Source organism: Rhinolophus hipposideros (assembly GCF_964194185.1).
Source record: "Rhinolophus hipposideros genome assembly, chromosome: 9".
In the NCBI taxonomy this organism is placed as follows: Eukaryota; Metazoa; Chordata; class Mammalia; order Chiroptera; family Rhinolophidae; genus Rhinolophus; species Rhinolophus hipposideros.
The window spans coordinates 51012495-51027656 of record NC_138055.1 but is presented as its reverse complement, the minus strand read 5'-3'; the positions used below and the strand labels follow the sequence as shown (position 1 = coordinate 51027656).

The window sequence follows — 15162 nt, the reverse complement described above, 5'->3', positions numbered from 1 at the left end:
CTGTCCTATAACAGCCCTCCTGGGACACACTCTTCACTTCCCTTCCAGGGATATCTCAGCCCAAAAGGCCTGAAGGCAGAATAGTAGAACTGCTCTGGTCTGCCATCATCTTTAGGGAGTCCTGTTGTCTACCCTCTTGCCTTCCTGGCTGAACAGTCTCAACTCCTCAGCCTGGATGAGTGTTCACAGCCATTCTGGAGTTACTTGAGTTCCTGACTATTCCCCCATCCTTTTCCCATTCTGCCAAACAGAACTCCCTCATATCCCTCTTTGTTCAGTACTTTACAAAATACCTTTCCTTGAACTTGGTGGAGAACGCTTAGTCTCAATATGCCTCTGTTCCAGAGCTCTCTTTGATCCTTCCTGCCTGTCTTTTCACTGAGACTTTGGTCAAATCAGGGACCCGCTGGTCTCTGTCAGGCACAGCTCTGCAGTAAATGCTGTTGTTAACTCCCCCAATTCTTCCAACAAACATTGTGCAAAGACAGTGCACCCAGCCTGTGCTAGACACCAGGGACACAGAAAACGATTGAGCCAGGGCCCTGGTCCTTGAAGAAGGGGCGTACTGAAGGCTTGTTTGCCTGACGTGGTCTTAGAAAGCTTGTACCTTTCCCTACCCCTGGCTTCCCAGCCTAGGGGAGGTCTAGGCTGATGACATGGCCTGTGGGGGGGGGGTGTCTGCCGTGGGTTCTGATCTTCCGAATGTTCCCAGCCTGATGTTAAGTTTTGGGGGATCCATGAGGGACTATTGTTGGATCAGAGGCCATTTCCCCTCACCCCACTTTAACAGACCCCTCCACTATGTTTTCTTTATCTGCAGGTGGGTGCGGGAGTTTCTGAATGATGAAAACAAAGGCCTTGATGTGTTGGTGGATTACCTGTCCTTTGCCCAATGTTCTGTCATGTGAGTACCACCCTAGGATTGGGGGTGGGGACCCGTGTGGGAGGACAGAGGACACAGTCCCATTCTGATTAAATGAGGAAGGTGAGATTGCAATGGTGAAGATGGCAATGGGGATCCCAGGCCAGAAGGGAGCGGCCAAGAGAGTGGAGGGGAGTGGACGGGCAGCCAAGCGAAGACTGCCAGGTGGCTGCAGCAGAAGGTGTGTTTTAGGGAGCAGGAGGAGAGAGATGTGGAAAGGGAGCTCAGAATCGGAACCTAAAGTATCCAGACTCCAGGCTGGGAACAGTCCAAGGAAATGTCCTGGATTCTGGGAGATGCCCTGGTGGGGTTCATTCATTTGCTTTTGGAGAGCAGAGTCTTCAAGAAGCTCCTTTGAGTCACCAGTTGTAAGAAGATTACTCCAGGTCACCCCAGACTGAAAACGAAGCATTCAGGAGTCTTTTTCAAGCAGGTTGGGGGCTCAGAACTGAATTAGCACAGGTGAGAAGGTAGTGTGGGGCCGTGGAAGGAACAGGAGGCCTTTTAGTAAGACGGAGCTGGTTGTGGGTCTCCATTGTTTACCATCTGCGTTTACCAGCTCAGGCGAGTGCGCGTCTGCTTCTGTCAGGGGGGATCCACAGTCCAGTGTTGTTGTAAGGATTAGATGATACATGATCATGTGTATAAAGCACTTTGCAGTGTTTGGAGCACAGTCTATACTGTCACTGCTGCTTTATTGTTAATTGCTAATATTCAAGGTGCTGTACCCTATGTAATTACCCAAATATGTGCAAACGAGTCACAGTGATTATTCACTGGAAGACCAACACATTCAGACTAATACCCAAGATTTAAGGGTGACCAATAGCCCGGTTTGCCTGTGACTTGCCCCAGTTGAAGCCGTGAAAGTCCCCAGTCCTGGGGAATTCCTCACTCCGGGGACTCCGCCCTCGCCTCCACTTTCACTTTTCTTGCTACTGTCTTTGTCCCCTTGGCTATTCTCCTTTGTCATCCAGCAAGTCTTCTGTCTCATCTCCTCAGGGTTTCAAACTACTGCCTCTCCTAGGTTTGGCCTCTCTGTCACCTTTTCCAGGTCACCCTCTGTTAAAACCAAGCATTGCCCACTCCCCATTCCCATCCTGCAGCAGTAATGCCTCGTGACCCTCCTATCCCTTTAAAAAACACTCTTTTTATAGAAAGAAATGGAAAACATTTGCTGAAGTGATTAAAAAAAAACACACACACACACAAAACCAGAGCTTTTATAGTAAAAAGATGTAGATCATTTTTCCAAATAAGCCTATCTCGTTTGAAAAGCAAACAAACCCCAGCTGCTCTAAACCAAAATACACTGGGACCTCAGGATTGTAGTGTCCATGGTGGTGCCTCTGACTCTGTTTTTAAAAGACAGACGCAGGGCAGGCATGGGGAGGTGGAGGAGAGAGAGTGTAAAGTGCACGTACCAGTGTAGGGAAAGCTGTCAGTGACAGAGGAAGCCACTGCCAAGCTGCTTCCCTGTCAGCGAGACTCCTCTACTTGAAAGCCCCATGAAGCGTCTCCCGACCGTCAGGACGCCGAGCCCGCTCCTGCTTCCTTTGGAACATTCAGGCGTCTGTAGATGTCGCTTTCGATTTCAGCGAGCCTCGGCCTCTGTGCCACGATCCCAGGGCCGTGCATGGCTGAACAGAAGGCTCCTTGGGGAAGAGCCTGTAGAAGAGACTCGCTCAGTCCTCAGTGACCTGCGAGGGGCAGGGTGCGGAGGACAGGAAGGAGGAGTGGGCCTTCTTCTCAGAGCATGTATATCCTGATGTGGGGACATGGAAGGGAGAAGACCTCGTGACCTCGAGCTGTCCTCCTCGCCTGGCCACACTGCTGATGGTGGGAAACATCTGGTCCCAGAGCAGGAAGTGACAGAGAAACCCAACTCCTGTAGGGACTAACGACACCAGTCCACAGCTTACACCTAAGATTTCTTCCCCCAGGGAAGCTGAGGCCCAAGGAGCCTTTATTACCAGAAAAACCTAGAAGCCTCACGTAGAACCACAGAAAACCCTGTCATTCAAACCCAGTGATAGTATGGGGCCACGGTTTCCTCCTAAATATAGAAGACTTCCCCTCTCTGGTGCCAGGATCCCTATTCCTTTCCATCCTGACCTACCCTCGTAAGCCCAACCCAGAGCCAGGTGGACTCCCTCAGGCACTCAGAGGCTCCTTCAGCTGCTGTCATTGGACAACCAGCAAGCCCCTCAGTTGGCCTGTTCCCCACCACCCGTGGTAGGGCTGATTCTCTTTTGGGGCCACAGCTTCTCTGAGATGTCCCATCTGAGACTAGGGGTACAGAAAGTCTGCCAGCTCCTGTGTCCCTTGGGCCTATGCGGCAGTCACTTGTCCTGGAGTTGCCTGGCCAGACGGGGCGGCGGCTAGCCTCCATCAGCGTTTCGGCTCCTCAGACCCCCGATTGCTGCCTGTGCCTGCTCTGCCGTCCTGTGCCGGTGGCTCTCCTGACGGCGGTTGGGTCTCTGCGGCCCAATCCCACTTTCTCTTCTGGCTGCCTCGCTTCTTGTCGCCATAGGAGTCTACAGGGCAGGGAAGGGCTCGCCAGAGGGCTTGGCACTGAATTTGTCCTGTGTGTGCGCATGTGTGTCCTTTCCTGCTCCAGGTTTGACTTTGAGGGTCTGGAGAGTGGTGACGATGGTGCGTTTGACAAGCTCCGGTCCTGGAGCAGGTCCATCGAGGACCTGCAGCCACCCAGCGCCCTGTCAGCCCCCTTCACCAACAGCCTCGCTCGCTCTGCGCGCCAGTCTGTGCTCCGGTATGTGTGCTCTCGCTCCGCCCGCCTGCCTCCCCCAGCCCCCGTCCAGGTCCCGGGTAACTAAGCGGTGAGTGCTCACGCTCCACTCTTGCTTCCAGGCTCAGCTCTCTTGCCCTCTGCCTGCCAGTCTGTCTCTGGTCTGTCCTCTCTGTCTCCTTGACTCTGCCCAGCGATCTGTCCTGGGTAAGTACATCGCCCTCGGCTGTGCCCACCCCATCTGGGGTTCCAGCTCTCCCCTCCTCCCCCCCTCTCTGGGGGCCCCTCCATTCCTCATTCTCACTCTGCCATTCCTCCCGGCCTCTCAGGCAGGGCTTGTCCTCACCCAGCTCCCTCACCTTCACTGGGGGCTCCAGCCCTCCTGTCTGTTTCCCTCTGGCTCCGCACTCTGTCCCATCAGCTGCTCGGAGACCAGCTCCCACCCATCCTGCCCGCTGCTCACCTTCCCTTCACCTCTTCCTGTAGGCCTTTTCTCGCCAAGGCTGCAAGGTGTTCATTTGTCTGCAGTATCTTAAGAGCTGTCCTGCCGGGAGGCAGGTGGATGGACCTGAAGACTGAGCCCCTCCTACTCAGGAAGGCTTTCCTTTGGGTCCTGTGGCCCTTTCTGTGGTCTCTCTCTCTCGTGGCTGTGCTTTTTGCCTGGTCTCCTTTGGGTTTTGCCCTCTGACACTGCTCATCATTCTCGTCATGCATAAGCAGATACCATTGGTGCTTCCCCTTTTTCCATGAAACATCACTGGGGAGGGGGCAAAGTCAGATGTAGCCCCCCGTGCTCCTAAAGCCTTTGGGGTCTGTGCTGCCTTTTCTGGGACATAGAAGTATGATGGGAGCCAAAGGATCCTGCCCCAGGGAATGTGTGGAAGATTCAGCAACTGGAAGGAGGAGGAGGGAAGGTGCAAATGAACGTCTCCCTGGACCCATCTTCAGGACTAGGAAGGCTACACACCTACTGCTGTATTTTGGAGGACTGCTGGGCTAGGACGGTTTGGGCACAGATTATAGAGCTGGGCTCCTGGGTAGTTAGCAACCGAGGCCTGTTCTAGAAGGTGAGACAGCTGACGCCCTGCCCCCTGTCCCTGTCTCTCTGGGCTGGCGGTGCAAGGTCCTCTTTCTCCCTTTTCTGCTGCTGCGAAGGGACAGCCTGCTGTCTGGGTGACGGTGAGCACTCCTAGACCCTCGCCAACAGCCGCCTCTCCCCCAGGTACAGCACGCTTCCTGGGCGCAGGGCTCTGAAGAACTCGCGGCTGGTGAGCCAGAAGGATGACGTCCACGTCTGCATTCTGTGTCTCAGAGCCATCATGAACTATCAGGTAAGGGCAGCACCGGCCAGGGCGCTCCGCCTCTTCTGCCTCGTCTGCCAGACCAGGAGCGCTGGGAGGGCACCAGCTTTAAAAGACAGGCTTGCTGGTGGGACCCTGCGTCAAGGAGTCAAGGATGTGCCTTCCCCACCAGCAGTCTCCCTTCCTGTCTTTTCCCCTGGCTACAGTACGGATTCAACCTGGTCATGTCCCACCCCCACGCTGTCAACGAGATTGCTCTCAGTCTCAACAACAAGAATCCAAGGTGAGCCCCTCCCCTCCCCTTTCCTTCCCCCCTGCCCAGGACTCGGGACATGTGGGCTCCACTTATCCCCGACAAGAAGTCCTGCCAGGCCTTGGTGTGCTGTGGCCTGCGTCAGTGCCCTGCTTCGGCTGCCTCACCTCTGTTGGAGGAGGAGCAGCGTCCCTGGCTTCCCGCTGGTCGGCACAGCTTAATGAGGGAGCAAGCCTGCCTCCCCCTGTCCTCTTTCCCAAACCCAGCCTCTCGCCTCACCCCGGAGGCTGTCTCCTCTCTGAAAGGACTCACCCAGCTGTGGAAGTGAGCTGTGTGGCGTGAGGGTGTTAATCTTCCTTCTTCTCCCCTCAGGACCAAAGCCCTTGTCTTAGAGCTCCTGGCGGCTGTGTGTTTGGTGCGGGGCGGTCACGAAATCATTCTGGCTGCCTTTGACAATTTCAAAGAGGTCAGTCTCCTGCATTCGTGTGTGTGTGTGTGTGTGTGTGTGTGTGTGTGGTGGGAGCCAGGTAGGTAGGTACCCTTTCCCGTACCCTATACATCCCAGCGATTTTTAAACCCGAGTGCTTACCTAAGTAGCCTTCCACCCTACCCCCGCCCCCCCCCCTTTTTTTTTTAACAAAACCAGAACTTTAGTCTCACAAGATCGTGCGCCAGGAAAGTTTCTGATTGGCCAGCTGAGGACGCCCACGGCTATCTAGCGCTCTAGTCCCAGGGTCCTGACCTGGCCTGGCCTTAGAATACCTGAAGAGCTTGTGAAACAAACAGATCCCTGGGAGGCCTGGCTATCTGTGCTTTTACAGGCTCCCCAGGTGGGTCTGAGGCAGTGGACCCACTGGTGGAACCCATGGCAGATGTCTTTGCAGTGGGAGGAAAAAGCAAGCAAGGATCCTCCTGGGTTGATGGCTATTACTGGTGAGGGGAAAGGGAGCTTCTGCTTGGAATTTCCCCAACTCTGGGCCTGGCTCTGAAACCCCCATCTGCTTGAACATAGAATTCCTCGACACCCAGCCACAGCGACTGGTCCCACCCCTTCCTCCTCTGTGGGCCGCTTCCCTGACATCCATTGTTCCAGCCAGGAAATGGCTCTTCCTCCTTGAAGCCAGAGCTCGGAGTAATCTTGAGACCCCTCTCAGCACAGGGGCTTTCCTGCACCCTGGCCTCTCCCCCATGTGCCCACAAGGACCTCAGCCTCCTGTCTCAGCCATGGCCTCCAACCTTCCTCCTTGCTTCCTCCTTCCTTCAGTAACTTGGCCACAACAGACCCCATGTTTCTTCTTGGCCTACCCCCAGAGGGAACAAAAGCCGAAACTAAGGGCATGGGCTTTACTGAGCTCCCTCAGCAAGTTAGTGGGGGACCAGGGACCCAGGGCAGGTGCCAGATCCCAGGCTTTCTTCCGTCGTGTCCCGAATGGCCCATTGCATAGAGATAGCAGTGGTTAAACTCGGTCTGCACCAGTCCCTTTGCTGTGATGTTTCTGGGAGCCAGGGTTCAGGGCCTTGGGCTCTGCTTAGGACAGGTCCTTTCGCTGAGAAGTCTGCTTGTTCAGGTTTGCAAGGAGCTGCACCGCTTTGAGAAGCTGATGGAGTATTTCCGGAACGAGGACAGCAACATCGACTTCATGGTAAGGAGCTGGGCCGGGGTCAGGTGCACGCCTAGCAGGGCCGCCTGCTGCTTTCTCAGGGGCCAGGCTGACCGCGGATGTTGACACTCTGTGTAGAACCTAGAATGATTTTCTCTACCCAGGATGCCCCTGGTCCCTTCGCCCACCCCAGAGAGCTGTTAGAAAAGTCAGGACAATGTCATTTGGGTGTCTCAGGTCTGCCTCCTTTCCCACTTTTGCAGGCCTTCCCGTCCCTGAGAACTGCGTTCCCTTTGCTGAGATCTCCCTCCCGCTTCTCTGTCCTTCAGTCTAGTGTCTTCAGCTAAGCAGGGCTGTCTCACGGACCCCCTGCTGGGTGCAGAGGAAACCAGAGATCTGTACCGTCCTTTACATCTGTTTCCCATGTAATCCACTTGTCTTCGTACACTGAATATTAAGTTTGACACTTTTTTTAGTTAAAATACTCTTTCACTCCCAGAAAGACTGACCTTTTATATTCACTGCTTTTGATTACGCCCCTAACGATGCTGGTTCTAACCACCGCCTGCCCTCCCTGTTTCTCGCTCTCTCCTGCGTCCTTGTGTCTGCCCATCGGGGCCACTCCTTCCCCAGGTGGCCTGCATGCAGTTTATCAACATTGTGGTGCACTCAGTGGAGGATATGAACTTCCGGGTCCACCTGCAGTACGAGTTCACTAAGCTGGGGCTGGAGGACTTCTTGCAGGTGAGCTGGGCTCGAGTCTGCACAGGGCGAGGCACGTCGGGGCAGAGGGCCAGCTTAGCCATGTTACCAGGGTGTCGCTGTTACATGCTCCCGGAACCCCGCCTGTCTCCTGTGGCCAGGGACTTAGGCCCTCCCGCCCACGGAGGGCGCCCCAGTCAGGCAGCTCCATGGGGCAAGAATCTGGCACGGCCACAGGAGCACCTGGGTCTCCTGCTCCAGGACGCAGCCATGGAGGGCGCTGAGAACTGTCTTGCTCAGGAGACTCCCCAACCACTTACTACTCACCCTGCTCTCCCTAGAAGTCAAGGCACACAGAGAGCGAGAAGCTGCAGGTGCAGATCCAGGCGTACCTAGACAACGTGTTTGACGTGGGGGGTTTGTTGGAGGACGCCGAGACCAAAAATGTGGCCCTGGAGAAGGTGGAAGAACTGGAGGAGCATGTGTCCCACGTAGGTGGCCGTCCTGTGCCCCCAGAACCACTGCTGAGGGCGGGCGGGGTGGGGACATCTGAGTTCCGGAATCCTGAGCTTGCTCACTTGCCTCCAGATTGAGGCCAGGGCCATCTTAGCACACACCGGGGCTTTGGGCACCCTCTGGCTGAGGCACTGGATTGTCCCCAGATCAGAACTCACGCTCACCTGAGGACTGGGCGTGAGGTGGCCTCTGGCTCGGGAGAGGCAGATGTGACCCTTTGCCTTGTACTGTTTCACGTGGTCTGAGACCCTGGGCTCCCAGGAGCAATGCAGGGAAGCCACGAGGCCAGGCTGCCTTTGAGGCCCAGGTCCTGATTGGAGTTAGGTTGTGCTGTGTGCCCAGACTTTAGAGCCAGCCCCGAACCTGCCCTCCCATCCTGCAGCTCACGGAGAAGCTTCTGGACCTCGAGAACGAGAACATGATGCGGGTGGCAGAGCTAGAGAAGCAGCTGCTGCAGCGGGAGAAGGAACTAGAGAGCATCAAGGTACCCAGTCACTAGGGGAAGGGAGTTCCTGGCTGGTACTGGACGCCACGGCGTAGGGATCTTTGTTTTTCTTTCCCGACTCATGTCAGGTCCTCGAGAATCCAGATCTTGATTCATGACCTTGAGACACTCGGATGAGGGTGGGCTGATGATTTCACCCCGTGTTTTGGTTGGAGAAGGAAGCTGAAGCCCGAGTAGGCTAGACACACACAAAAGAGGGTGGGAGCAGACCGGGTAGCAGGGGTGCGTCTGGGCTCTCCTCCTACCAGCCCAGCCGCTGCTTTCCCTCCCTGCACCCCCAGTGCTTTCCCCAGCCCTGCGTCATGAGCAGGCTCAGAGGAGCCCAGGTCCTGGGGCTCTTATTAGGATACCTGCCAGGTCTCCTAAATCGGGAGAGCAGGGGTCCTCATATTTCAGTGTCTTCTCTGTCCCCTCAGCTAACTTTCAGTTTATAAAAATCAATGCTCCAACCAACCTTTTCTTCCAGAGGAATAGTGATGCTGGCTCTGTTGAGCTCAGTATGTATCTGCTGAGCCCCTACTAAGAGTGGGAAGTGTATCGGGAGTATGGAGGGAGGACAGGGAGATGGCTCAGGCAGGGTCTTGTCCGCAGGGGCTCCCAATAGAGCGAGTACACGAGGCCAAAGGGAATGAGCAGTGACCAGCACAGCGCTGAGCCGCAGAGCAGGCCTCAGTTACCCAGGGGCACCTTCTCCCTGGTCCTTCGGGGACCAGTGAGACTACCGCTGGAGCGAAGGACACCACAGGGCGCTTGTGCCCACCTTTTGTTCTGCTGCATTCATTTCCCCTGGTTCTCACCAGGGCCTCTCCGTGCTGCCCCTGGGCACCCTCCCAGAAACCCTAGCTGGGAAACCCTTGGGTGGGCAGTCTCACTCCTGGGGCAGTGACTGCTGCGCCCTCAGCTCTCTCTTCTGGACTGTGCGTCCGCCCAACAGGAGACGTATGAGAACACCAGCCACCAGGTGCACACCTTGCGGAGGCTCATTAAAGAGAAGGAGGAGGCCTTCCAGCGCCGATGCCACTTGGAGCCCAGTGCCCGCGGCCTGGAGTCTGTGGGCAGTGAGGCCCTGGCCCGGCTGGGCCCTGCGGAGCTGAGCGAGGGCGCGCCGCGCTCGGACCTGGACCTGCTGGCGCCAGCCCCGCCCCCGGAGGAGGCCCTCCCTCTGCCTCCGCCGCCCGCTCCTCCCTTGCCCCCGCCCCCTCCCCCGTTACCAGGTAAGGAGGACCCCGGGAGGGGCGGGGCAGCCTCACTGTGGGGCCAGACTAAACCCCAGGCTGCAGTCTCTTCTTCAGGGAGAAACTGGGGGCGTGGCTGGAAGGATGTAAAGGCAGGTGGGACAGGGCTGAGGAGGGCCTAGAATCTGAGGGAGGCTCCGTTACTAAAGGAAAGGATGTCTAAAGGCAGACATGGGTCTGTTGTAAGGATCACAAAGCTGCTATTCCTGATTCCTCGGAAGACAGCCAAGGAGAGGGCTTAGAGCAAAGCAGAAGACAGGGGGTCAGACTAGCAAGACCTGCCCCAGTCAGAGCTAAGACCCCTGGGAGCCACTTGAGCAGGGAGTTCATGTAGCTGCCTTCCCCGAGAGTCTAACTTAGGCCAGGGTGGGCGGGCAGACGGACGGGGACCTCTGCAAATCTCCTGGCCCCTGGGCCATTACACCGTTCTTCTTCCCCAGACAAATGTCCCCCAGCCCCACCTCTCCCTGGCGCTGCTCCCTCTGTGGTGTTGACAGTAGGCCTGTCAGGTGAGTGTCCCCAGGGCTCCGGGCAGGGCTCAGTGGACCAAGGGAGTGAATCCTTGGTCCCTGTCTTACTGACCCTCCTTCCACATTAGCCATTCGCATCAAGAAGCCTATCAAGACCAAGTTCCGGCTGCCTGTCTTCAACTGGACGGCACTGAAGCCCAACCAGATCAGCGGCACTGTCTTCAGTGAACTTGATGACGAGAAGATCTTGGAGGTAGCAGGGCCCGGGGCCCTGAAGGGGAAGTGGGGGGCTGGGAATCATGTTGCCCTTTGAACCCAATCTCCTGGCCTTGGAAAAGCCCTCCGACTCAGCCCTCCGTGACGCAGGCTGAGCCCATGCTGCTGGGAGGGCTGCCAGGGCTCCTCCAGTCGTAAGAGGCCACAGCCTTTTCCTTCTCATGAACCTCTGCCAGGACCTGGACCTGGACAAATTTGAAGAACTGTTCAAGACGAAAGCCCAGGGCCCTGCCCTTGACCTCATCTGCTCCAAGAACAAGACAGCGCAAAAGGCCGCCAGCAAGGTGACCCTGTTGGAAGCCAATCGTGCCAAGAACCTGGCCATCACCCTACGCAAGGCTGGCCGCTCCGCTGAGGAGATCTGCAGGGCTATCCACACGTGAGGCTCCCACTGACCTGGCCCTGGCCCCCAGCCAGTTGTTAACCCAGTTCTCTACCTGGGAGCCTAGCCTTCCCTGGATTTCAGGACCTTGGCAGAACTGCCTCACACCCCTCAGTCATCCAGACTTGGCCAGAACGTAACTGCATCTGTGCTGGGTGCCAGGCACTGTGTGAGATGCTGGGGATTCAGCCCAGACCTTCACTCAAGGAACTCCCAGTGCAATGGAACAGTCCAGTAACATTGGGTGATAACCACCAACATGACAGAGGTATAGGCAGCTTTGGGAGAATAGGGAGCGCCAGGTAGCTGGGCTGGGAAATCAGGGAAGGCTTCCCAGAGGAGGTGTTTCATCTACAGCCTGAAAGAAGTGTATGAAGTCCAGTTCAGGGTCTGGAGGGAGAAGCATGGTGCCTTGGGTACTGAAAATTGGCTGTGGCTTTAGTGTAACGATGGGAGTGGGAGAGATAGGGTAGAAAGATGGGCAGAAATCTTACAGGCTGAGCCTCCTAAGCCATGCTCAGGTGTTAAGGCTTCTCCCTAGGAATGGAGAGAGGATATTGAAGGGTTTCTAAGGAACGTCCTCTTAGGACGGTCCTCTGCCTCTGACTGTGTCCTGCTCACAGACTCCACCCTCCGTCTTTGCAGGAGCTGGAGAATGAAGGGATGATGGATAATGTGGGCAAATGTGAAACCTGAGGGGTTCCTCCCTCCTACACAGGTTCGACCTCCAGACACTACCGGTGGACTTCGTGGAGTGCCTGATGCGCTTCCTGCCCACGGAGGCAGAGGTGAAGCTGCTGCGGCAGTATGAGCGGGAGCGGCAGCCCCTGGAGGAGCTGGCAGCCGAGGACCGTTTCATGCTGCTCTTCAGCAAGGTGGAGCGGCTGACCCAGCGAATGGCTGGCATGGCTTTCCTGGGCAACTTCCAGGACAACCTGCAGATGCTCACGCCGGTAGGACCCCCAGCCACGTCCCAGCTCCCTCTGCGCTGTCCACCGGCTAGTCGTCACTTCCCGTCGTCCCGGCCCCTCGCGGACTTTGCCCCGTCCCAGCCTGGGGTCACTCAGCTCTTCTTCCTGCTTTTCAGCAACTCAATGCCATCATCGCAGCCTCCGCCTCTGTAAAGTCCTCACAGAAGCTGAAGCAGATGTTAGAGGTGGGGAGAGGTTGTGATGGGGTGGCCGGTGGGGCCCCGGTCCTGGGTGGGGGCCTGGAGTACACAGAGAAGAGGAAGGGGCCCTCAGGGCTTGGCCTGAGGTCCCCGCACGTCTTTCGGACAGATCATCCTTGCGCTGGGGAACTACATGAACAGCAGCAAGCGGGGAGCTGTGTACGGCTTCAAGCTCCAGAGCCTGGATCTGGTAAGATGGTGGGGGCACCACGGGGCCAGGACGCCCGAGGGGCAGCGGCTGTGGAGCCAGGGTGTCAGCCTTGTCGCGTTGTCCCCTGCCCGTCTCTCAGCTGCTGGACACCAAATCCACTGACAGGAAGATGACACTGCTGCATTTCATTGCCTTGACGGTGAAGGAGAAATACCCAGACCTGGCGAACTTCTGGCACGAGCTGCACTTTGTGGAGAAGGCTGCAGCAGGTGAGGGGGTCTGAGCCAGCGAGCCTGCCGCCGTCAGCCCAGGACAATCCCAGGAGGCTCTGAGCAGAAGGAACGCTCGGTCCCTTTGTTTCTGGCTTTTGTTTTCTTTTCTCTGACCACTTCAAAGTATTCCGCTGGGGCCATGGGCAGGGGCCACCTCAGAGGGAGCCTTCCTGCAGCCACCAGGCCAGGCTTTCCCGCCTGGATGCGGTGGCAGCAGGTGGCTCTCACTCCCAAAGCCTTCAGGCTGGTCCCCGAGACTGCATTTCTCTATGATGGATGGGAAGTGCTTAGAAAAACCATAAAGCCCCCTCAGACGCAAGGGAGCTGTTATTTCGGCCCCATTCGTGAAAACTGGGGCAGGCCTGAGGCAGCTGTGTGTTGGAGACCAGCATCTCTCTGGCTTGCTTGCCGTTGCTACCTTGCTGTTTGGGGTCGTGAGCTCCCAGCCTCCACTCCTCTTCCTTGCCCGTGAGAGCCCCCCTAGTGTCTACCTGGAAGGGTCAGGAAGCCGGAGCATGAGAACCTGAGGGGCTTCTCCTGAGCCTGTGCTGTAGCCCTGGGCTGGGAGGTGGGCATGTCAGGCCCTTGGGCGGGCCTCAGCCTGGGCTCTGGTGACCACAGTGTCCCTGGAGAACGTGCTGCTAGATGTGAAGGAGCTGGGCCGGGGCATGGAGCTGATTCGACGGGAGTGCAGCATACATGACAACAGTGTCCTTCGGAACTTCCTCAGCACCAATGAAGGCAAACTGGACAAGCTCCAGCGCGATGCCAAGACGGCTGAAGTGAGCGCAGGGTGGAGGCAGGCGGGGCAGCCAGGGCCAAGGCACTGGGCCCCCCTAGCTGGGCTTAGTTCTGGTTCTTGGATCAAAGAACTTTTATCAAGCGACTGGCTTGGCTGGCTTCATGTGGGGGGAAGAGGGCACAGGGAGAGGCAGCTCCAGCTGCTTCTGGAGACACAAACTCTAGGAAGCTGTGGGAGCCCAGGTTCTTTTCCAGGCCGCAGGGTTGGGCACTGCTTTCTTTGGGCCTCCTGTCCCTGGTGGGGAGCTGGCTGCTCCTTCCCCACCAGGCTGACCCCTCCTGCCCACCCTTCCCCAGGAGGCCTACAATGCAGTTGTACGCTACTTCGGTGAGAGTCCCAAGACCACGCCTCCTTCTGTATTCTTCCCAGTATTTGTCCGATTCATTCGTTCTTACAAGGTGAGCAGGAGAGAGGCTTTGAAAGAAAAGACAGAGAAAACTGGTGTATGGGGAAAGAGGGCTGGGCTTCAAGTCTGGGCCTTTTCCGTCTCCTCCTCTGAGTCCTGGGAGGGAGCGAGGGAAGCTGGCCACAGGCCTCTTAGCTGTGAACTGGTGGGCAGGGTGGGGGCCCAGGCCCTTCCTGTCATTGTTTGGGGCAGGAAGTGCCCCTCCAGGGTGGCCACCTGGGGTTGCTGGTCCCACTGCCACCCACTCTCCACCCTCAGTGTCAGCCCCTCCCCTCACAGCCTGTGTGAGCCTCACCCCCGCTCCCCACCCCCACCACCACGGTTCTTAGGAAGCAGAACAGGAGAATGAAGCCCGCAAGAAGCAGGAGGAAGTAATGCGGGAGAAGCAGCTGGCTCAGGAAGCCAAGAAACTGGATGCCAAGGTGGGTGGGACGAGCTCAGGGCCCGGAGGAGACCAGGGGGAGGATTGGGGTGGAGCAAATGGAGGGGGAGGAGATGGAAAACTGGAGTCCAGACCACCCAGAGGGCCTGGGGCTGGCGTCCAATGGGATGGGGAGAGGGGCTTTGGGGGGGGGGTTCTCAGGCAGGGATGGGGGCTGGGCTGCAACGCATGGTTCAGGACACGCTGACTGCACCTCGGGGCAGGAGGGGCAGGAGCGTCCCCTGGTAGGTTAGTGGTGACACCTGCCCTTCAAATGCTTGCCTCTAGACCCCATCCCAGCGGAACAAGTGGCAACAGCAGGAGCTAATTGCAGAGTTGAGGCGGCGCCAGGCCAAGGAGCACCGGCCTGTGTACGAGGGGAAGGATGGGACTATTGAGGACATCATCACAGGTGGGGCCCTTTTCCTTCCTGGGGCCTGGGCACGGGGTCCAGCTCCGCCAACCAACTGTGCACCCTGGACCCTCCTCCCACCCCACCCCCACGGGGCCTGACCACGGTGTCTCTCTCCTGGGCCAGTGCTGAAGAGTGTCCCTTTCACGGCCCGCACTGCCAAGCGGGGCTCACGCTTCTTCTGCGATGCAGCCCACCATGATGAGTCAAACTGTTAGCCCCCAAGGCTGGGGCCCTTGACAGGTACTGGGCAGCACAGCTGCCCTCTGCATGCCCCCCTCCCAGAATGCTCCTGCTGAGGCCCCCGGGCAGCCCCCTCTGCATGGCGTGGTACCGTTCTCTGGCTGCCTCCTGGTGACGGGGACACAGACTTGCCTCCCGCATGCCCCATGCTCTGAGAAGCGTGGCTTATGTCCTGCATGTGCCCTCAGGGAAGTGGTGTCTCTCCCTGTCCTAGCTTCTAATGCTGTCCTAGCTTCTACTAAGGGATAGAAGACGCAGGGAGCTCCCAGAGTGGCTGGGACCAGGCCACGGCCTCTGATGGCTTGAGCCTTCGGCTCCGTTGCTGGGCCAGGCGTCGTGTTCTTGCTTCTCCTTGCGGCCCCTCCTCATGAG

At 57.4% G+C, this 15162-nt stretch overlaps 1 protein-coding gene across 11 annotated transcripts in view; it reads left to right on the top strand.

Moving 5' to 3' along the window:
- FMNL3 (formin like 3) overlaps positions 1-15162 on the top strand; it is a 49944-nt gene that overhangs the window by 33257 nt on the left and 1525 nt on the right. For 3 of the 11 annotated variants that reach the window (XM_081061411.1, XM_081061406.1, XM_081061412.1), the window contains exons 5-26: positions 821-904; positions 3543-3695; positions 4894-5002; positions 5179-5255; positions 5598-5691; positions 6794-6868; positions 7460-7570; positions 7870-8019; positions 8427-8528; positions 9484-9763; positions 10225-10293; positions 10383-10507; positions 10707-10909; positions 11631-11865; positions 12000-12068; positions 12193-12273; positions 12374-12503; positions 13128-13288; positions 13605-13706; positions 14044-14136; positions 14424-14547; positions 14674-14790. In XM_081061411.1, coding sequence (XP_080917537.1) covers positions 821-904; positions 3543-3695; positions 4894-5002; positions 5179-5255; positions 5598-5691; positions 6794-6868; positions 7460-7570; positions 7870-8019; positions 8427-8528; positions 9484-9763; positions 10225-10293; positions 10383-10507; positions 10707-10909; positions 11631-11865; positions 12000-12068; positions 12193-12273; positions 12374-12503; positions 13128-13288; positions 13605-13706; positions 14044-14136; positions 14424-14547; positions 14674-14765 — 2719 coding nt within the window. In that variant the 3' untranslated portion in view covers positions 14766-14790. The remainder of the gene's footprint in view (positions 1-820; positions 905-3542; positions 3696-4893; positions 5003-5178; positions 5256-5597; positions 5692-6793; positions 6869-7459; positions 7571-7869; positions 8020-8426; positions 8529-9483; positions 9764-10224; positions 10294-10382; positions 10508-10706; positions 10910-11630; positions 11866-11999; positions 12069-12192; positions 12274-12373; positions 12504-13127; positions 13289-13604; positions 13707-14043; positions 14137-14423; positions 14548-14673; positions 14791-15162) is intronic. The other 8 variants (XM_081061409.1, XM_081061413.1, XM_081061408.1 and 5 more) reach the window with 5 other exon arrangements.